The sequence below is a fragment of the Thalassophryne amazonica genome, chromosome 10 (genome assembly GCF_902500255.1).
Source record: "Thalassophryne amazonica chromosome 10, fThaAma1.1, whole genome shotgun sequence".
NCBI classification, from domain to species: domain Eukaryota; kingdom Metazoa; phylum Chordata; class Actinopteri; order Batrachoidiformes; family Batrachoididae; genus Thalassophryne; species Thalassophryne amazonica.
In genome coordinates, this window is record NC_047112.1 from 36,607,801 (window position 1) to 36,630,464 (window position 22,664).

The following is a 22,664-nucleotide window of genomic DNA, read 5'->3' on the forward strand; positions in this document are numbered from 1 at the left end:
GCTGCTAGCTGTTGTGGAGGGCTGTGTCTGTCATTTTGGAGATTTTTATTACAAACATCTGGAATAATATGGCTTGTTGTGTGGTGAAACATCCTATAGGATCATCTAAGATGTCCATGCTGCAATATTCACACTGAGTAAAACTCTTGTCACATTTAATGTATGCTAACGGAATTAGCACTTTTAGGAGCTATCGATAGCCTGATCAGTTAAGCCCTGTTAATGCATGTTTACTAACTTTTAATGTCCACACCAAAGCAAATTGTTTAGGAATACCGATGTTCGCCTATTAGCTTAGCGGGTTCAGACTCGAGGACAGGGGTGTGTTCAGGCTTCTTTCACCTCTACTGGTGGTTGGCTCTCACTGCGGTATTGTATCACTTCCTGTTCCGGAGCACAGCGGTGTTTTTCTGTATCTGTTAGCTGTTTAATCTGCGCAGTTAGATTGATCTAGTTATCTAGATTACGATTTGTTTCCCAGTGTAATCTTTACGTGCCTTAACTAAAGCACTCCTTCTGCTGAATCACCTCTAAATTATTTACACATTATTCACTTTGCGTGTTTTTAGGAATCCGCTAGCTTAGCGTAGCTACTAGCTCTTAGCCGATTTAGCATGGCGGCTTCTCCTGTCTCTCCCGCACTTTTCTGCTCTGGGTGTGAAATGTTTAGTTATTCCTCGGCCTCCTTTAGCAGTAATGGTACTTGTAATAAGTGTAGCTTATTCGTAGCTTTGGAGGCCAGGCTGGGCGAATTGGAGACTCGGCTCCGCACCGTGGAAAATTCTACAGCTAGCCAGGCCCCTGTAGTCGGTGTGGACCAAGGTAGCTTAGCCGCCGTTAGTTACCCCCTGGCAGATCCCGAGCAGCCGGGAAAGCAGGCCGACTGGGTGACTGTGAGGAGGAAGCGTAGCCCTAAACAGAAGCCCTGTGTACACCGCCAACCCGTTCACATCTCTAACCGTTTTTCCCCACTCGGCGACACACCCGCCGAGGAACAAACTCTGGTTATTGGCGACTCTGTTTTGAGAAATGTGAAGTTAGCGACACCAGCAACCATAGTCAATTGTCTTCCGGGGGCCAGAGCAGGCGACATTGAAGGAAATTTGAAACTGCTGGCTAAGGCTAAGCGTAAATTTGGTAAGATTGTAATTCACGTCGGCAGTAATGACACCCGGTTACGCCAATCGGAGGTCACTAAAATTAACATTAAATCGGTGTGTAACTTTGCAAAAACAATGTCGGACTCTGTAGTTTTCTCTGGGCCCCTCCCCAATCAGACCGGGAGTGACATGTTTAGCCGCATGTTCTCCTTGAATTGCTGGCTGTCTGAGTGGTGTCCAAAAAATGAGGTGGGCTTCATAGATAATTGGCAAAGCTTCTGGGGAAAACCTGGTCTTGTTAGGAGAGACGGCATCCATCCCACTTTGGATGGAGCAGCTCTCATTTCTAGAAATCTGGCCAATTTTCTTAAATCCTCCAAACCGTGACTATCCAGGGTTGGGACCAGGAAGCAGAGTTGTAGTCTTACACACCTCTCTGCAGCTTCTCTCCCCCTGCCACCCCCTCATTACCCCATCCCCGTAGAGACGGTGCCTGCTCCCAGGCTACCAATAACCAGCAAAAATCTATTTAAGCATAAAAATTCAAAAAGAAAAAATAATATAGCACCTTCAACTGCACCACAGACTAAAACAGTTAAATGTGGTCTATTAAACATTAGGTCTCTCTCTTCTAAGTCTCTGTTGGTAAATGATATAATAATTGATCAACATATTGATTTATTCTGCCTTACAGAAACCTGGTTACAGCATGTTAGTATGTTAGTTTAAATGAGTCAACACCCCCGAGTCACACTAACTGTCAGAATGCTCGTAGCACGGGCCGGGGCGGAGGATTAGCAGCAATCTTCCATTCCAGCTTATTAATTAATCAAAAACCTAGACAGAGCTTTAATTCATTTGAAAGATTGTCTCTTAGTCTTGTCCATCCAAATTGGAAGTCCCAAAAACCAGTTTTATTTGTTATTATCTATCGTCCACCTGGTCGTTACTGTGAGTTTCTCTGTGAATTTTCAGACCTTTTGTCTGACTTAGTGCTTAGCTCAGATAAGATAATTATAGTGGGCGATTTTAACATCCACACAGATGCTGAGAATGACAGCCTCAACACTGCATTTAATCTATTATTAGACTCTATTGGCTTTGCTCAAAAAGTAAATGAGTCCACCCACCACTTTAATCATATCTTAGATCTTGTTCTGACTTATGGTATGGAAATAGAAGACTTAACAGTATTCCCTGAAAACTCCCTTCTGTCTGATCATTTCTTAATAACATTTACATTTACTCTGATGGACTACCCAGCAGTGGGGAATAAGTTTCATTACACTAGAAGACTTTCAGAAAGCGCTGTAACTAGGTTTAAGGATATGATTCCTTCTTTATGTTCTCTAATGCCATATACCAACACAGTGCAGAGTAGCTACCTAAACTCTGTAAGTGAGATAGAGTATCTCGTCAATAGTTTTACATCCTCATTGAAGACAACTTTGGATGCTGTAGCTCCTCTGAAAAAGAGAGCTTTAAATCAGAAGTGTCTGACTCCGTGGTATAACTCACAAACTCGTAGCTTAAAGCAGATAACCCGTAAGTTGGAGAGGAAATGGCGTCTCACTAATTTAGAAGATCTTCACTTAGCCTGGAAAAAGAGTCTGTTGCTCTATAAAAAAGCCCTCCGTAAAGCTAGGACATCTTTCTACTCATCACTAATTGAAGAAAATAAGAACAACCCCAGGTTTCTTTTCAGCACTGTAGCCAGGCTGACAAAGAGTCAGAGCTCTATTGAGCTGAGTATTCCATTAACTTTAACTAGTAATGACTTCATGACTTTCTTTGCTAACAAAATTTTAACTATTAGAGAAAAAATTACTCATAACCATCCCAAAGACGTATCGTTATCTTTGGCTACTTTCAGTGATGCCGGTATTTGGTTAGACTCTTTCTCTCCGATTGTTCTGTCTGAGTTATTTTCATTAGTTACTTCATCCAAACCATCAACATGTTTATTAGACCCCATTCCTACCAGGCTGCTCAAGGAAGCCCTACCATTATTTAATGCTTCGATCTTAAATATGATCAATCTATCTTTGTTAGTTGGCTATGTACCACAGGCTTTTAAGGTGGCAGTAATTAAACCATTACTTAAAAAGCCATCACTTGACCCAGCTAAATTAGCTAATTATAGGCCAATCTCCAACCTTCCTTTTCTCACAAAAATTCTTGAAAGGGTAGTTGTAAAACAGCTAACTGATCATTTGCAGAGGAATGGTCTATTTGAAGAGTTTCAGTCAGGTTTTAGAATTCATCATAGTACAGAAACAGCATTAGTGAAGGTTACAAATGATCTTCTTATGGCCTCGGACAGTGGACTCATCTCTGTGCTTGTTCTGTTAGACCTCAGTGCTGCTTTTGATACTGTTGACCATAAAATTTTATTACAGAGATTAGAGCATGCCATAGGTATTAAACGCACTGCGCTGCGGTGGTTTGAATCATATTTGTCTAATAGATTACAATTTGTTCATGTAAATGGGGAATCTTCTTCACAGACTAAAGTTAATTATGGAGTTCCACAAGGTTCTGTGCTAGGACCAATTTTATTCACTTTATACATGCTTCCCTTAGGCAGTATTATTTAAATTTTCATTGTTACGCAGATGATACCCAGCTTTATCTATCCATGAAGCCAGAGGACACACACCAATTAGCTAAACTGCAGGATTGTCTTACAGACATAAAGACATGGATGACCTCTAATTTCCTGCTTTTAAACTCAGATAAAACTGAAGTTATTGTACTTGGCCCCACAAATCTTAGAAACATGGTGTCTAACCAGATCCTTACTCTGGATGGCATTACCCTGACCTCTAGTAATACTGTGAGAAATCTTGGAGTCATTTTTGATCAGGATATGTCATTCAAAGCGCATATTAAACAAATATGTAGGACTGCTTTTTTGCATTTACGCAATATCTCTAAAATCAGAAAGGTCTTGTCTCAGAGTGATGCTGAAAAACTAATTCATGCATTTATTTCCTCTAGGCTGGACTATTGTAATTCATTATTATCAGGTTGTCCTAAAAGTTCCCTAAAAAGCCTTCAGTTAATTCAAAATGCTGCAGCTAGAGTACTGACGGGGACTAGAAGGAGAGAGCATATCTCACCCATATTGGCCTCTCTTCATTGGCTTCCTGTTAATTCTAGAATAGAATTTAAAATTCTTCTTCTTACTTATAAGGTTTTGAATAATCAGGTCCCATCTTATCTTAGGGACCTCGTAGTACCATATCACCCCAATAGAGCGCTTCGCTCTCAGACTGCAGGCTTACTTGTAGTTCCTAGGGTTTGTAAGAGTAGAATGGGAGGCAGAGCCTTCAGCTTTCAGGCTCCTCTCCTGTGGAACCAGCTCTCAATTCAGATCAGGGAGACAGACACCCTCTCTACTTTTAAGATTAGGCTTAAAACTTTCCTTTTTGCTAAAGCTTATAGTTAGGGCTGGATCAGGTGACCCTGAACCATCCCTTAGTTATGCTGCTATAGACGTAGACTGCTGGGGGGTTCCCATGATGCACTGTTTCTTTCTCTTTTTGCTCTGTATGCACCACTCTGCATTTAATCATTAGTGATCGATCTCTGCTCCCCTCCACAGCATGTCTTTTTCCTGGTTCTCTCCCTCAGCCCCAACCAGTCCCAGCAGAAGACTGCCCCTCCCTGAGCCTGGTTCTGCTGGAGGTTTCTTCCTGTTAAAAGGGAGTTTTTCCTTCCCACTGTAGCCAAGTGCTTGCTCACAGGGGGTCGTTTTGACCGTTGGGGTTTTACATAATTATTGTATGGCCTTGCCTTACAATATAAAGCGCCTTGGGGCAACTGTTTGTTGTGATTTGGCGCTATATAAAAAAATTGATTGAATTGATTGATTGATCATACACTGAGCCACCCACGCTCCACCTTTTTATGCACTTATGAGTTCATCATGACGTAGCCAGAACCATCGCTGCCGATGCTGCTAACATGGCGAGGTCTAGATATGGGTTTCATATTGGCTGTTCCAGTGTCGCAGACCGAATGGTCCGGCCCTAAAAATTGGTCTGCCCTGCCTCAACTGCTTCACTCAACTCTTCACCCAAAGCGATCAAATGGATTAATGTGTTTATTAACTATCAGATGACAAGTAAAGCCTCTTAAATCATTCTAAAGTCTGTTTTAAGCAGAAACAACAGCGTTTTAAGCAGAAATGAGGCGATAATCTGTGAAGTTTGGAAATGACCGACGTGCAGTGAACGCATCAGGTAGTAGCTCGCTCTGATTGCTTCCTCCATCTTTTCTTATGTAATAATGCTGAATTTATGCGTTAATGATTGTTGTACAAAAGCTTCAGATATCTGTTGTTGAGATAGATGACGACCGGAGCACAGTTTTAAGCAGAAACAAGGTGATAATCTGTGAACCGCGGGTAATGGCGCATGCACAGTGAAGGCAGGGTGGACTGATTTTTATGGGGGATGATTTGGTCTGCAACGCTAAAAAAAAAAACAAAAAAAACAAAAAAAATCAACAGGCTTTGTGCACTGACGTCATCAAACCACGCCCTCCTCTATATCTCCATGTTGGATGAGAAATTGTGGAAAGAAATCAACTGTTTACAGCAGCTGAATATTCCAAAATTCTGCAACCTAAGAGCAAAATCCTTTTTGTGGCAAAGTCAGCAAAGCATAGGTATATGATGAACATGGTGTGGGCTGGCCTTCAGGACCCACATTTTTTGCTGATGTTCTCTGAGCTGATTGGCATGTGAATCTGTCCCTGATATTCAGTACCCAGACATCTATAACTGTTTTGTCAGGGATACAAATACTTCGTTACAGGGTCCGTGAACAAGATCATCATAAGACATGTCACAGTAAAGGTGAGTTGCTTTGTGCACCATTTTGTTTTTAAATGGCGGCAATGAAAATTTTATGTTGTTCCTCCTGCTCAGCGAGACATCCAGGTAAAACATGTTAAATACTTTTCATACAAAAGTAACTTTAATGATTGCCACTGTTTTGTCGCCAATGTGGGCGTTTGTGCCTTTACCGGCGTTAAATCACAAAATGCTGGTTCAGAATTTAACGATTTTTAATTAAACAGCCTCACGGAGCTCCTACAGGCTGAAAACAGTATAAAACTGTTTGATTCTTGTTCTCACAATGTGGCCTGTCCTGTCATCCACCTTGTGAGAGCTGACACCGCAGTTTATGGACAAGCGAACACAGCTGCTGTCACTTTGTTTACCATCCAGCATGTCGATATATACTGCTGGCTTCCGGTGTCGCAGACCGAACGGTCCGCCTTTTGTATATGCGCATGCGTCATTTCGGACCACAGCGGACTCGTCTGAGACGGAGTCTCTTCACCCAAAGCAATCAAATGGATTAATGGGATTATTAACCATCAGATGATAAAGGTAAAACCTCTTAAATCATTCTAAAGTCAGTTTTAAGGAGAAACGAGGCTGTTTTAAGCAGAAACAAGGCGAAATTCCGTGACACTTTGAAATGTTGGACACGCAGTGAATGCATCAGCTAGCAGCTCGTTTAGCCGTGGCGCTCTGATCGCTTCTGCTACCTTTTATGATGAATTATTGCTTAATTTATGTGGAAATGATTGTTGTACAAAAGCTTCAGATATCTGTCACTGAAGTAGATGATGACTGGAGTGCAGTTTGAGGGAGAAACGAGGTGATATTCTGTAAACCGCGTCATCGGGGGGGGCGCTTTTTAGGGGACTGTTCGATCGGCGACACCGGGTTTGACTACGTCACGTGCATACCCTCCATATACAGTCTGTACCTCTTGGTTTTTTGGCTGGGGGGTGGTGGACATTTCTACACACAGAATGACACAAATGGCCAAGGCAGCGCATTTCTTCTCTGTAAACTACACAGTTCCGGTGTCACAGACCAAACAGTCTGCCCCTAAAAAATCTGTCCGACTTTTACATCTGCACATGCGTCATTTCGGACCACAGCAGCACGTCTGAGACGGAGTCTCTTCACCCAAAGCAATCAAATGGATTAATGGGATTATTAACCATCAGATGACAAAGGTAAAACCTCTTAAATCATTCTAAAGTCAGTTTTAAGCAGAAACTCAACGAAATTCCATGATGCTTTGAAATGACCGACGCACAGTGAACGCATCAGCTAGCAGCTCACGTAGCCGCGGTGCTCAGATCGCTTCCGTCACCTTTTATGATGAAATAATGCTGAATTTATGTGGAAATGATTGTTGTACAAAAGCTTCAGATATTTGTCGCTGAGACAGATGATGACCGGAGGCAGTTTGAAGCAGAAACCAGGTGTTAATCCATGAACCGCGTCATCAGGGGTGACTGATTTTTGGGGGACCGTTCGGTCAACGACACCGGGTTTGGGCTGTCCGGCGTGTATCTTTCATCACACATATAGTGTGAGCAGTCAACTCCAAGCTGACTGTCAGACCAAACAGTGTGAGCACATAAAATGTGAGCTTTGAATTCACATTGCATACAATTTACTCGTTCAGAATCTGACAACAACATTGCAACAACACTCACACCATGCTCTGTCTACTGCAGGTGATCTATCTGCCTACAGGCATCTAATGAACTTACTCACACACACAAAGTAGAATGTTTGTAAAGACTGAAATACCTGACATTCAAGCAGTGCCACACCCAAGTCTCTGGGAAAAATGTACGCCTGCGCTTCTCTGCTCTGCAATCAAAACACAAGCTTGATTAGAATCTTTACAAAGAAGCTGTATTGGTATGAAGTCCATGTTGATATTGTTTAAGATACATGAGTCACTAGGTTAAGAAGTATTCACTGTGTTAAAGGGGAAATCTAACATTTTTCAACATGAGCTCCACCTGTAAATAGTTTGTTCACTCTGCACAAAAAAAACAACTTAATCAGTGCAATATTGATTGAGCATCCAAATACTGTCATGAGCTACTTATTGTTATTGTAGCAAACTATCGCAGCAAACTAAAAAATCTAGTATCTGCTTCTCGTTGCCAATGAACAGGCAAAAATGTCATTCCAACCATCTAGCACAGAGAGAATCCATGCCCCATCATTAACTGACTTGTAATGTCTCAGTGGAGAGCAGCACCGCCGAATGGACTGCATGCTAAAGGCACCTTGACACTTGGACGAATGTGATCCCCACAGTGCCGCACAATTCATCGAGCCAATGCGTCCCACTTTGTCCTGCACAATGCCACGCTTTGTCCCGCTAGACACCACGCTATATCGAAAATCATCTACAGCTGCAGCTTGTCTCGTACACATCATGTGGTGGAGAACGCATTTGGAATCTTGTCTGAAAGGTAATTATTTATAATATATATTAATGGATTAGTAAAACAGTTGCATTTTCATTCCTTCTTATGAGTTAGATGATGTATCTGTGAAGTTAGGTTTATTATAGATGTAACATCTCATCATAATCTAATTTCAGGCTCAGATGCTGTGCACGCAATGACGCGCATTGACACACACTGACACACAGTGTTTTTGAATAGGCTGCGCAATGTTCCCGACTAGTTGACACAAGTAGCATGAAATTAATGCAGCCGCACACAGTTCACACACAGTTTATAACAGTTTACGAGAAGTTTACTCATTTGGCACGCAAGGTTGCATGCCAGTGCAGGAATCAAATTCATGCAAGTGTCAGGGTGCCTTAAGGTTATTTACATTAAGCTTATTTACATTCAGTGAAAAAATGCACGTCTACCCTGTAAAATAATGAAAATACCATTAATGGCCAGACTTGGCTTCTACAGCTCACTAACAAAGTACCATCACAAGGCCTATTTTTGGATGTTCTGGTCATGTACAAGAACTGTGTTAATGCTTGCAAGATTAAGAAGAACACAAACCACCAAATGGTACATGTGACAGGTTTTTGATGGGTCACATACAAATACTAGTGACAATAGCTTTTATGCACAGAAATGGCCTGCCCACTGGGAGACACATTTGAGCCCTGCACCCCAGGGCGTAACATTTCTGACCTTCTAAAGTAGAAGGTCGCCAGATAATTCTTATGTAATTTTTGCCTGTTCAGTGGTGAAAAGAAGCAGTTTATCCTGAGTGTTTTTCGCTTGCCCTGTACAATAACATTATGTAGCTGGTTCGCCCGTGATGGTGTTTATGTTCTAAACCAATATTGCACCATTTAAATTCATTTTTGTACCAAGTGAAAAGATTATCCCAAAAACATCTAAAAATGGAACCCAGGTTGAAAAATGTCAGTGTTCTCCTTGAAAAGAATGCGTAGGGTGTAAGGTATTGAATACCCAGCACCACCACCACTGTTTTAGAGTTGTCTTAATACTGAAGGTATGCAACTGCATGTTATTTCCTTCATATTAAATAAATAGCATATAACTAAAAATACTGTACTGTAAATGCAAATACAAAGAAAATGCAGTGGTTACAATCACCTGTTGACATCACCAACATGATTTCATTTTTATCCCTCATTACTAGCCCTAAATCACTCCATCCCATCTTTTTTATATGTTGCAGGCCTTAAATGCAGGAAAAGATGTATATTGACAAAATAAATGATGCTAACCACACAAAACTTGAAATATTTTGCATTGATACTGACTGCAATGAAACAGAAGTCAAAGTAAGTTTAGATTTCCTCTGATTTGTTTTCATTTTCCATATTGTCTTAACTTTTTCTAATTTGGGGTTGTAAATGTTCATGCACAAAAACAGATCCACACACCAGCTGTCACGCCTGTGTTAGTCGTTTACCTGGGTGTTGAGCGAGAGTGAATGGCAGCGACTAAAGTGGAGCTGTGAGGTTGAAATGCAGGAACGGCTTCATCTGTGTACATCCCTCCACTCTGCCGGTGATTCAGACTCACCATGTCTGTCATTACAACCAGCCCTGTTTCCTGTGTTAAATTCACACAAGCATGTCCTCAAATATTCATTTTATTACGGTACCATCACTGTGGGTTCTTTATGATCATGTTCATAGTTTTGTGTGCATTTTGGCAGTTGTTGAACAGCTTTTGGGCTGGAAACAATCTGCTGTATCTGGCAACACTGATGATGAGCATGGTTGAGCAGAGGCAGCAGAACATGGACAAGTTTGTGAGAATTTTTATATTATTTCATTTATTTTTTTATTTTAATGCATGCCACTTTTAATAATTCCACAGTAAAGGTGATTTGTCATTTTATATCTATTTTGTTTTCTTCAGTTAGAAGGTATAGTTTTGCATAAATTTCATTGTTTCCAAGAAATTTCAGTGGAGTTTAAAAGGAAAAGACGTGTGCTTGCACGCATGTGTGTTTGAATGGGGGGCCTGCGTACAAAAGTTTGGGAACCACTGTTAATGTAAAAAGGTAAAAAGGTCAATATGGACATCTTGCACTGCAAAACAATTATGATACATATTGTGTAATTCATTACCATGATGACGGCTTAATCTCGACTGCCTCCAGTTCCACTCACCAATGGTCTTGCCATGACATTGCGTTTTCAAAAACTATTTACATAACAAAGCATTTATTTGTTTAAACAGTATGATGGCACAGCATATATATATATATATATATATATATATATATATATATATATATATATATATATATATATATATATATATATATAAACAATAAATTATTCAAAGTATATGTACAACTGAATAAAATAAAATGTGGACCAAGTAAAATGTAAAACGACAATTATATACAACTGTGGGATAATACTGCACGGGAAATATTGCACATGGTTTACAGATATATATATATATATATATATAGGAGGTCTGTGAGAAAAGTATCGTACCTTTTTATTTTTTTCAAAAACTATATGGATTTGAATCACGTGCGATTACATCAGCCAATCTTGAACCCTCGTGCGCATGCGTGAGTTTTTTCACGCCTGTCGGTTGCGTCATTCGCCTGTGGGCAGGCTTTGAGTGAGCACTGGTCCACCCCTCCCGTCGGAATTCCTTTGTCTGAGAACTTGCTGAGAGACTGGCGCTTTGCTTGATCAAAATGTTTTCAGAAACTGTGAGACACATCCAAGTGGACACCATTCGAAAAATTCATATGGTTTTCTGTGAAAATTTTAACGGCTGATGAGAGATTAAGGAGTGTTACTATCGCTTTAAGGACAGCCCACGGCACCGGACGGCGCGCCGTGCCCCAAGCCGCCGTCGTCAGCCTGTTTCAAGCTGAAAACTTCCAAATTTAAGCCTCTGTTGATCCAGGACGTCGTGAGAGAGCAGAGAAGTTTCAGAAGAGGTCGGGATCAGCAGTTTATCCGGACATTCCACTGTTAAAGGAGATTTTGTAATGAAAGACGTGCGGACGGATTCGCGCATCGGCACGCAGCCAAGGTGCTTCACTGTGCTCGTGAATGTGCTTTGAGTTCACACACAGGTGGCCTCATTATATTTACAAGTGTCTTAACAGAAATGATCTGTTGTGGCACTCTCACACTAGTTCATTGTATTAAAAAATATGAGAAATTTGATGGAGTTTATGAAAATGTTGTTGCAGGAGAACCGCTGTTACATTGACACGTTTGACTATAGGCCCCCTGAAACTTGCACGACTTTGACCCGCACACTTGCACGCACATTGTCGTGATGATCCCACCCTGCTGTGTTCTCAGCTGGACGCTGTGCTTTGTTCCACTGGCTGCCACGCACTGTGTGCTGGACATTGCATATATAAAATAATTATTTTGTAGCAGATTAATAATTTTCTCTCCGAGTTGGCTGTTGAAAATGGCTCTAATCATTTCTGGAATCAAAGAGGACTATTGCAGCTGCAGCTTTTCCCCTCTCTCTCACGCGCATGCTGAACTAGGTGGAGAAAGCATTTGGAACAGACTAAAAAGGTCATTATTTGTCATGAAAATTCAGTAAGTTATATCTTCTATTATACAATCCAAATCTAAGGTAGAACTCTACTAATGTATACTAAAGTATACTAAAGTATATCTAAATATCTAAAAAAGAAGAGTAGAGCCACTAAGGTGCCTGGTCTTGAGAACCAGGTTTATATTCATGTTTATATTGTAATGGCTTGGTAAAACAGTTGCATGTTCTTTCCTTCTTGTGTGCAGCAGTAAAAGTACGTTTATGATAGATTTAACACGTAGTTATAATCGTTCAGACGAGCTGCTCTCTGATGCGATGCATTGACGTAATCACTCGCACTCACAAGTGTTTTTTAATTGTTTGCGTAATGTTCATGTGAAGTTCATGTAATTAATACGTGATGGAGATTGTAAACATTTCAAATTTTTCTTTGCACACTTGCACGAAACTGCGCACAGTTTACAATGGTTTACAACAAGTTTGAGACGAGTTTACTCTCGTGCATGGCAGAGTGCGTGCAAGTGCGTGGATCAAAGTCGTGCAAGTGTCAGGGGCCTTTATGACAGGCAGTATTAACGAAACGGTTGACTGCTGTTAGCATATGGTAACCACATATGCCAATGCTAACCTGTAACATTTTAGTTGTTAGTGTTTGCATATGCAGTCGCAATAGCTACTTGATGGGAACCTTTAGCATTAATCATGTTAATGTGACTCAATATGCTATCTGTGATTAACGCTAATGTTTAAAATTAACTGTTTCAGGTGGGTCAGCTAATATTTCTTCACTGCATATGCTAACATGAGTCACAGTTAGCATTTTCTTTAAAGCTGCCTGCCAACAGCAAAACACACCATGTTAACATACCAATGTCTTGTGTAAATAGCAGTACGCTCAACATCCAATAAATCATTTAAATCTTTGAACACATTATGAGTATACTATTCAAAATAAATATATATTTTTTTATTTTAAATGAGCGTTTTAATTAACTTCAGGTTCTCACTGACTGTTTTTGTTGGTCATACACTGATATTTTGAAACATGCTTAAAAATATCAAAGTATGAGCGACATATTTGTGACACCTTTGACCATGTTGCACATAGCGACAGACGCACACCGGACGGTGTCTACGGCTCTGTTAAATGTTTGTGTCGCTCATCTCAAAACAGTTTGTGAGGCTTAAAAATCATCTAGTTCGAACAAAGGGTGTGTTCTCACCGAGAAAGCGAAGCGTGCATCCTTGGTGATGTCCCAGTGCCATGGAAATACAGAGGAACGCCTCTTCCTCTTTGATGACAGACCAGGCCACCAAAAGTGTCCATCATCTTTCGGAATGCCAAAAGCGTCAGAGATGTCAAAGTGCGCCAGTGCTTGAAATACCTGCACATGTATGCAACAATTAGGTGCATGTTGGCATCACACAAAACATGTAAAACCCTTTAAAACAAAGAATCTGCGAGAGCCGAAATATTCTTAAATTGCTTCTTACATTTTAATTGGTTGCTCAAACATGTTTCAAATCATACTTAAGGTTAAGTTTCACATTAACATGAAGCGCCAGTGAGATGAGTGACTGGAAATTGAGAACTGACCTTGTCTGGACTGAGCCTGAACTCAGGCTTTAGTAGGTATAGACTCTTGTCCACAGTGGCCACACACACACACGAGCCCCTCTCTCCTCGGACGTGCAGAGTCACAGAGTCACCAGGCATCGACTCATTAACGGATAGAGAAACAGACACCTGCAGATCCATCAACAAGAGATACAGGATAGATGATCCACATTCCAGAAACTGAGCTCACCCACCCACTTCAACACATGTACTACCAGAGTTCTCCAAATCACATTAACATTAAGAACGTTACGAGACTGGACAGAGAATCTCAGAAAGATTCAATTTTAGTTGCCTGATTAGTAGAATAGAGAGAATAGACATCCAGCAGGGTCTGATTACCCCAGGCCACCAAATATGGCCATAGGGTATTGCAAAGACCTTGTGTCTGTCAGCCTATCTGTCTCTCTGTCCGTCTGTCTGTCTGTGCTCAGCATAAGTTCAGTCCTGTTACTGCCAGAGTCTTCAAATTCACAGGGAACATTCTTGGGACACAGACCTTGGACAAGTTCAAAGATGGCTAAACTTGACCTATTTCAAGAGGTGAAAAAAAAAACACATTCTGTTTCATTCTGTCCCGTTCTTTTTTTTTTTTTGAGGGGCATGTGTGACAGCCAATCAGAGTAGAGTGGCACCATGAAGTCAGCGGCTGGTCGAGCTAACTGCAAATTCTGATTCGCTTGTGTGTAAATATAACCTCTTTGTCATATATTATGTAAAAGCTAGCGAGAAATAAACACTTCTAAAAACTGAAAATGCTGTTTTTGGAACCTGATAACACCTCTGAAGTGATTTACAAGCTATTTTGTGATGTCAGAGGCTGATCTAGCTAGCTGCAAACTCTGTTTAGTTTGTGTGTAAATATAACCTATTTATCATATATTATGTAAAAACTAGTGAGAAATAAACTTCATAAACTGAAAATGCTGTTTTCTGTAACCTGATACGGTATTGTATCACTTCCTGTTCCGGAGCACAGCGGTGTTTTTCTGTATCTGTTAGCTGTTTAATCTGCGCAGTTAGATTGATCTAGTTATCTAGATTACGATTTGTTTCCCAGTGTAATCTTTACGTGCCTTAACTAAAGCACTCCTTCTGCTGAATCACCTCTAAATTATTTACACATTATTCACTTTGCGTGTTTTTAGGAATCCGCTAGCTTAGCGTAGCTACTAGCTCTTAGCCGATTTAGCATGGCGGCTTCTCCTGTCTCTCCCGCACTTTTCTGCTCTGGGTGTGAAATGTTTAGTTATTCCTCGGCCTCCTTTAGCAGTAACGGTACTTGTAATAAGTGTAGCTTATTCGTAGCTTTGGAGGCCAGGCTGGGCGAATTGGAGACTCGGCTCCGCACCGTGGAAAATTCTACAGCTAGCCAGGCCCCTGTAGTCGGTGCGGACCAAGGTAGCTTAGTCGCCGTTAGTTACCCCCTGGCAGATCCCGAGCAGCCGGGAAAGCAGGCCGACTGGGTGACTGTGAGGAGGAAGCGTAGCCCTAAACAGAAGCCCTGTGTACACCACCAACCCGTTCACATCTCTAACCGTTTTTCCCCACTCGGCGACACACCCGCCGAGGAACAAACTCTGGTTATTGGCGACTCTGTTTTGAGAAATGTGAAGTTAGCGACACCAGCAACCATAGTCAATTGTCTTCCGGGGGCCAGAGCAGGCGACATTGAAGGAAATTTGAAACCGCTGGCTAAGGCTAAGCGTAAATTTGGTAAGATTGTAATTCACGTCGGCAGTAATGACACCCGGTTACGCCAATCGGAGGTCACTAAAATTAACATTAAATCGGTGTGTAACTTTGCAAAAACAATGTCGGACTCTGTAGTTTTCTCTGGGCCCCTCCCCAATCAGACCGGGAGTGACATGTTTAGCCGCATGTTCTCCTTGAATTGCTGGCTGTCTGAGTGGTGTCCAAAAAATGAGGTGGGCTTCATAGATAATTGGCAAAGCTTCTGGGGAAAACCTGGTCTTGTTAGGAGAGACGGCATCCATCCCACTTTGGATGGAGCAGCTCTCATTTCTAGAAATCTGGCCAATTTTCTTAAATCCTCCAAACCGTGACTATCCAGGGTTGGGACCAGGAAGCAGAGTTGTAGTCTTACACACCTCTCTGCAGCTTCTCTCCCCCTGCCACCCCCTCATTACCCCATCCCCGTAGAGACGGTGCCTGCTCCCAGACTACCAATAACCAGCAAAAATCTATTTAAGCATAAAAATTCAAAAAGAAAAAATAATATAGCACCTTCAACTGCACCACAGACTAAAACAGTTAAATGTGGTCTATTAAACATTAGGTCTCTCTCTTCTAAGTCCCTGTTGGTAAATGATATAATAATTGATCAACATATTGATTTATTCTGCCTTACAGAAACCTGGTTACAGCAGGATGAATATGTTAGTTTAAATGAGTCAACACCCCCGAGTCACACTAGCTGTCAGAATGCTCGTAGCACGGGCCGGGGCGGAGGATTAGCAGCAATCTTCCATTCCAGCTTATTAATTAATCAAAAACCCAGACAGAGCTTTAATTCATTTGAAAGCTTGACTCTTAGTCTTGTCCATCCAAATTGGAAGTCCCAAAAACCAGTTTTATTTGTTATTATCTATCGTCCACCTGGTCGTTACTGTGAGTTTCTCTGTGAATTTTCAGACCTTTTGTCTGACTTAGTGCTTAGCTCAGATAAGATAATTATAGTGGGCGATTTTAACATCCACACAGATGCTGAGAATGACAGCCTCAACACTGCATTTAATCTATTATTAGACTCTATTGGCTTTGCTCAAAAAGTAAATGAGTCCACCCACCACTTTAATCATATCTTAGATCTTGTTCTGACTTATGGTATGGAAATAGAAGACTTAACAGTATTCCCTGAAAACTCCCTTCTGTCTGATCATTTCTTAATAACATTTACATTTACTCTGATGGACTACCCAGCAGTGGGGAATAAGTTTCATTACACTAGAAGTCTTTCAGAAAGCGCTGTAACTAGGTTTAAGGATATGATTCCTTCTTTATGTTCTCTAATGCCATATACCAACACAGTGCAGAGTAGCTACCTAAACTCTGTAAGTGAGATAGAGTATCTCGTCAATAGTTTTACATCCTCATTGAAGACAACTTTGGATGCTGTAGCTCCTCTAAAAAAGAGAGCTTTAAATCAGAAGTGCCTGACTCCGTGGTATAACTCACAAACTCGTAGCTTAAAGCAGATAACCCGTACGTTGGAGAGGAAATGGCGTCTCACTAATTTAGAAGATCTTCACTTAGCCTGGAAAAAGAGTCTGTTGCTCTATAAAAAAGCCCTCCGTAAAGCTAGGACATCTTTCTACTCATCACTAATTGAGGAAAATAAGAACAACCCCAGGTTTCTTTTCAGCACTGTAGCCAGGCTGACAAAGAGTCAGAGCTCTATTGAGCTGAGTATTCCATTAACTTTAACTAGTAATGACTTCATGACTTTCTTTGCTAACAAAATTTTAACTATTAGAGAAAAAATTACTCATAACCATCCCAAAGACGTATCGTTATCTTTGGCTGCTTTCAGTGATGCCGGTATTTGGTTAGACTCTTTCTCTCCGATTGTTCTGTCTGAGTTATTTTCATTAGTTACTTCATCCAAACCATCAACATGTTTATTAGACCCCATTCCTACCAGGCTGCTCAAGGAAGCCCTACCATTATTTAATGCTTCGATCTTAAATATGATCAATCTATCTTTGTTAGTTGGCTATGTACCACAGGCTTTTAAGGTGGCAGTAATTAAACCATTACTTAAAAAGCCATCACTTGACCCAGCTATCTTAGCTAATTATAGGCCAATCTCCAACCTTCCTTTTCTCTCAAAAATTCTTGAAAGGGTAGTTGTAAAACAGCTAACTGATCATCTGCAGAGGAATGGTCTATTTGAAGAGTTTCAGTCAGGTTTTAGAATTCATCATAGTACAGAAACAGCATTAGTGAAGGTTACAAATGATCTTCTTATGGCCTCGGACAGTGGACTCATCTCTGTGCTTGTTCTGTTAGACCTCAGTGCTGCTTTTGATACTGTTGACCATAAAATTTTATTACAGAGATTAGAGCATGCCATAGGTATTAAAGGCACTGCTCTGCGGTGGTTTGAATCATATTTGTCTAATAGATTACAATTTGTTCATGTAAATGGGGAATCTTCTTCACAAACTAAAGTTAATTATGGAGTTCCACAAGGTTCTGTGCTAGGACCAATTTTATTCACTTTATACATGCTTCCCTTAGGCAGTATTATTAGACGGTATTGCTTAAATTTTCATTGTTACGCAGATGATACCCAGCTTTATCTATCCATGAAGCCAGAGGACACACACCAATTATCTAAACTGCAGGATTGTCTTACAGACATAAAGACATGGATGACCTCTAATTTCCTGCTTTTAAACTCAGATAAAACTGAAGTTATTGTACTTGGCCCCACAAATCTTAGAAACATGGTGTCTAACCAGATCCTTACTCTGGATGGCATTACCCTGACCTCTAGTAATACTGTGAGAAATCTTGGAGTCATTTTTGATCAGGATATGTCATTCAAAGCGCATATTAAACAAATATGTAGGACTGCTTTTTTGCATTTACGCAATATCTCTAAAATCAGAAAGGTCTTGTCTCAGAGTGATGCTGAAAAACTAATTCATGCATTTATTTCCTCTAGGCTGGACTATTGTAATTCATTATTATCAGGTTGTCCTAAAAGTTCCCTAAAAAGCCTTCAGTTAATTCAAAATGCTGCAGCTAGAGTACTGACGGGGACTAGAAGGAGAGAGCATATCTCACCCATATTGGCCTCTCTTCATTGGCTTCCTGTTAATTCTAGAATAGAATTTAAAATTCTTCTTCTTACTTATAAGGTTTTGAATAATCAGGTCCCATCTTTTCTTAGGGACCTCGTAGTACCATATCACCCCAATAGAGCACTTCGCTCTCAGACTGCAGGCTTACTTGTAGTTCCTAGGGTTTGTAAGAGTAGAATGGGAGGCAGAGCCTTCAGCTTTCAGGCTCCTCTCCTGTGGAACCAGCTCCCAATTCAGATGAGGGAGACAGACACCCTCTCTACTTTTAAGATTAGGCTTAAAACTTTCCTTTTTGCTAAAGCTTATAGTTAGGGCTGGATCAGTTGACCCTGAACCATCCCTTAGTTATGCTGCTATAGACGTAGACTGCTGGGGGGTTCCCATGATGCACTGTTTCTTTCTCTTTTTGCTCTGTATGCACCACTCTGCATTTAATCATTAGTGATCGATCTCTGCTCCCCTCCACAGCATGTCTTTTTCCTGGTTCTCTCCCTCAGCCCCAACCAGTCCCAGCAGAAGACTGCCCCTCCCTGCGCCTGGTTCTGCTGGAGGTTTCTTCCTGTTAAAAGGGAGTTTTTCCTTCCCACTGTAGCCAAGTGCTTGCTCACAGGGGGTCGTTTTGACCGTTGGGGTTTTACATAATTATTGTATGGCCTTGCCTTACAATATAAAGCGCCTTGGGGCAACTGTTTGTTGTGATTTGGCGCTATATAAAAAATTGATTGAATGATTGATTGATTGATAGCACCTCTGGAGCGATGTACAACACATTTTGCGGACGTCGGCGTGCACGCTAACGTTCGCTAACTCAAAAGTAACTTCCACTCTTGTCAAAAGCTCATGTATGCGCACATGCACGCCTTCCTGCATACGCCATTAAAATGTAAATAAAATATTTTTTTATGACTGATTGATAGAGGGGCTTTATTGAACATGTACAAATTGTAAGTAAGGATCTTAAAAATTTTATATATATATATATATACACTTTGCACTGGGATACCATTTAACTGCAAATTATAAAGACGACGCTCATACGGGCGTGAGTATTTTACATTGCGTTATTTTTTAAGATTAGTACAACTCTGTTAATGAAAGGCTAATCAATCAATCAATCAATTTTTTTTATATAGCGCCAAATCACAACAAACAGTTGCCCCAAGGCGCTTTATATTGTAAGGCAAGGCCATACAATAATTATGTAAAACCCCAACGGTCAAAACGACCCCCTGTGAGCAAGCACTTGGCTACAGTGGGAAGGAAAAACTCCCTTTTAACAGGAAGAAACCTCCAGCAGAACCAGGCTCAGGGAGGGGCAGTCTTCTGCTGGGACTGGTTGGGGCTGAGGGAGAGAACCAGGAAAAAGACATGCTGTGGAGGGGAGCAGAGATCGATCACTAATGATTAAATGCAGAGTGGTGCATACAGAGCAAAAAGAGAAAGAAACAGAGCGACTGATGTTCTCAATGATACTTGTGATACCAGAAAACAGAGACTGTTTTAACTGCAGTGCATTAAATCTGGGTGGACACTATTTCGGTTCTCCTTAGAGCATCTTTTTGTCTCACCAGTGATGGCCAAGTTCAGGAATTCATTAAAAGCCTGGAACTTAGCTTTGATCCACGACCATCACAAACCCAGACACTTTGACTCTTCACTCAGTTTCTTGCCACGGTGGCGGCCAAGTGGTTAGTTCACTTGGTTTCAATGCAGAAGGTTCCCAGTTCAAACTCTACCCCTGCCATATTTCTCTATGCAATATGGAGGAGCATCAGGAGGGGCATCCAGCATAAACCTTGTGCCAATTCAACATGCAGATCCACCTCGGCTTTGCTGTGGCGTCCCTGAGTGCAAAACAAAAAGCAACTGAAGGGACTTACTTTTTTGCAATCAGAACATCCATTGACTCGGCAAAGATCACAGCATCATGTGTGAAGTCAAGGTTAGTAAACCTTTCCTCGCCTGATCAACTGGTTTCTACAATCCTACTCAACAACCAGAGTGAGAAGACGCCCCTGACGATCACCAGATTTCACTGGGAAACATTCAGAGATTCTGCTCCACACATTAACACTGGATGATATTTAACAGACGTGTACCTTCAAACACAACAGACACCTTAATGTCATTCACTCAGTCATTTTCTAAACTCGCTTATTCCGATTAACGGTCACAGGGGGGCTCAAACCTATGCCAGCAGTCACTGGGTGAGAGGCGAGGTACACCCTGGCCAGACTGCCAGTCTATCACAGAACTGACACATATGACACAGACAAACACATTCACACACTCTCTCGTACTGATGGTCAATTAAGCATCCCCAGTTGACCTAACCTGCATGTTTTTAGAAGTGAGAGGAAACCAAAGGGAACCTATGCAAACATGGGGACAACACATAAACTTCACACAGAAAGGACCAGATGAGAAGCAAACATGGGAGCTGCTGTAAGGCAACAGTGCTAACCACTAATCCACCATAGCCTGCCCTCACGTCACTGTGCCTTAACACGGTGTTAAAAATCTCTGTATGGTGTGTCACTGCTATTACAGTGGGAGGAATGGCAAGAATCAGCTGTAAACTTTCACACAATAAATAATTTTCACACCGCACACAGTCACAAATTAGCACTGTTAAACGTTACGCTGCACCTCCTTTCAGAATGTCACAGCCCGTCTTTATCTCCTGTCACAAGTGTGCTCAGCTCCCCTCAGTCAGCATCTGTCTCGTGCCCTCACAACCCCCTTCCACACACACACAACCACACACAGAGGGTTGTAATGGCATACCGGGGAACTGTAAATACTTCAGGGAGTTAACTCCACCTAATGCAGGCAGGAACCGGAGAACTCTCCCAGGCCAACACAGCTGTTTGTTTACAGACAGAACACTGTGGACAAAGCTGCTGCACGGATACTGGGGCTTAGTGCCAAAATGTATGGACAGTTCACTTGTTTCCTGGAGGATTTTAAATAGATATTACACAACACACTCTTTTTATTCTATTTATTTCTGCAGAGGAGTTCATGCTTTCACCTGTTTCCATTTGTTAGCTGGCTTTTTTTTTTGTCACCAGGATTACTCAAAAAAGCATGCATTGATTTTCATGAATCATAGTGAAAGGGTGGGTATGGGCCAAGAAAGAACCTATTACATTTTGGTGCCAATCCAGAAAAGGATGGATGCAGAAAAATGTTATCCATCTTTTGTTGATATTTCAAGATACTGCATTTTTGCCATTTCTCATGAACTGTAAGAATAGTGTTTAATAATAGTGTATATTATAATATACAATAGTCTGCCTATTAACATATTAAGTTTCATGTCAATCTGTGTAATGGTTCAAATCCACTTGGAAAAGTAAACAATTTACATCAAATGTTAGGATTCATTCTATGCCTCAGTTTTGTAACTGAACTCTTTGTATATGCTAACAAAACATATTTTGCCCTTAAGAAATGACTGTTTGGTGAATATAAGGTGTTTTCATCTGCCTGTACTGCTTTTGGAATTGACTGAATTGTAAAGGTTGTTTATGGGTTCATTGGTTTGAGTGTGGAAGGTAGTGCATCCAGAAAGTATTCACAGCGCTTCACTGGTTCCACATTTTGTTATGTTACAGCCTTATTCCAAAATGGATTAAATTCCTTTTTCTACACATAATACCCCATAATGACAATATAAAAAAAAGTTATGAGATTTTTACAAATTTATTAAAAAAAAACTAAGAAATCCCATGGACGAAGGTTTTCAGCTTTTGCCATGAAGTTCATAATTGAGCTCAGGTCCATCCTGTTTCCACTGATCATCCTTGAGATGTTTCTACAGCTTAAGTGAAGTCCACCTGGGGTAAATTCAGTTGATTGGACATGATTTGTAAAGACACACACCTGTCTACATATAAGGTCTCACAGTTGACAGTGCATGTCAGAGCACAAACCAAACATGAAGTCAAAGGAATTGTCTTGAGGCACAAATCAATCAATCAATCAATTTTATTTATATAGCGCCAAATCACAACAAACAGTTGCCCCAAGGCGCTTTATATTGTAAGGCAAGGCCATACAATAATTACGTAAAAACCCCAACGGTCAAAACGACCCCCTGTGAGCAAGCACTTGGCGACAGTGGGAAGGAAAAACTCCCTTTTAACAGGAAGAAACCTCCAGCAGAACCAGGCTCAGGGAGGGGCAGTCTTCTGCTGGGACTGGTTGGGGCTGAGGGAGAGAACCAGGAAAAAGACATGCTGTGGAGGGGAGCAGAGATCAATC

At 41.1% G+C, this 22,664-nt stretch overlaps 1 protein-coding gene across 1 annotated transcript in view; it reads right to left on the reverse strand.

Annotated features, from left to right (window-relative positions):
* The window catches only part of cpamd8 (C3 and PZP like alpha-2-macroglobulin domain containing 8), a 216,122-nt gene that overhangs the window by 137,620 nt on the left and 55,838 nt on the right, over positions 1-22,664 (reverse strand). The window contains exons 16-19 of the mRNA XM_034179799.1: positions 13,543-13,692; positions 13,169-13,330; positions 9,856-9,998; positions 7,732-7,794 (exon numbers count right to left, since the gene is read on the reverse strand). Coding sequence (XP_034035690.1) covers positions 7,732-7,794; positions 9,856-9,998; positions 13,169-13,330; positions 13,543-13,692 — 518 coding nt within the window. The remainder of the gene's footprint in view (positions 1-7,731; positions 7,795-9,855; positions 9,999-13,168; positions 13,331-13,542; positions 13,693-22,664) is intronic.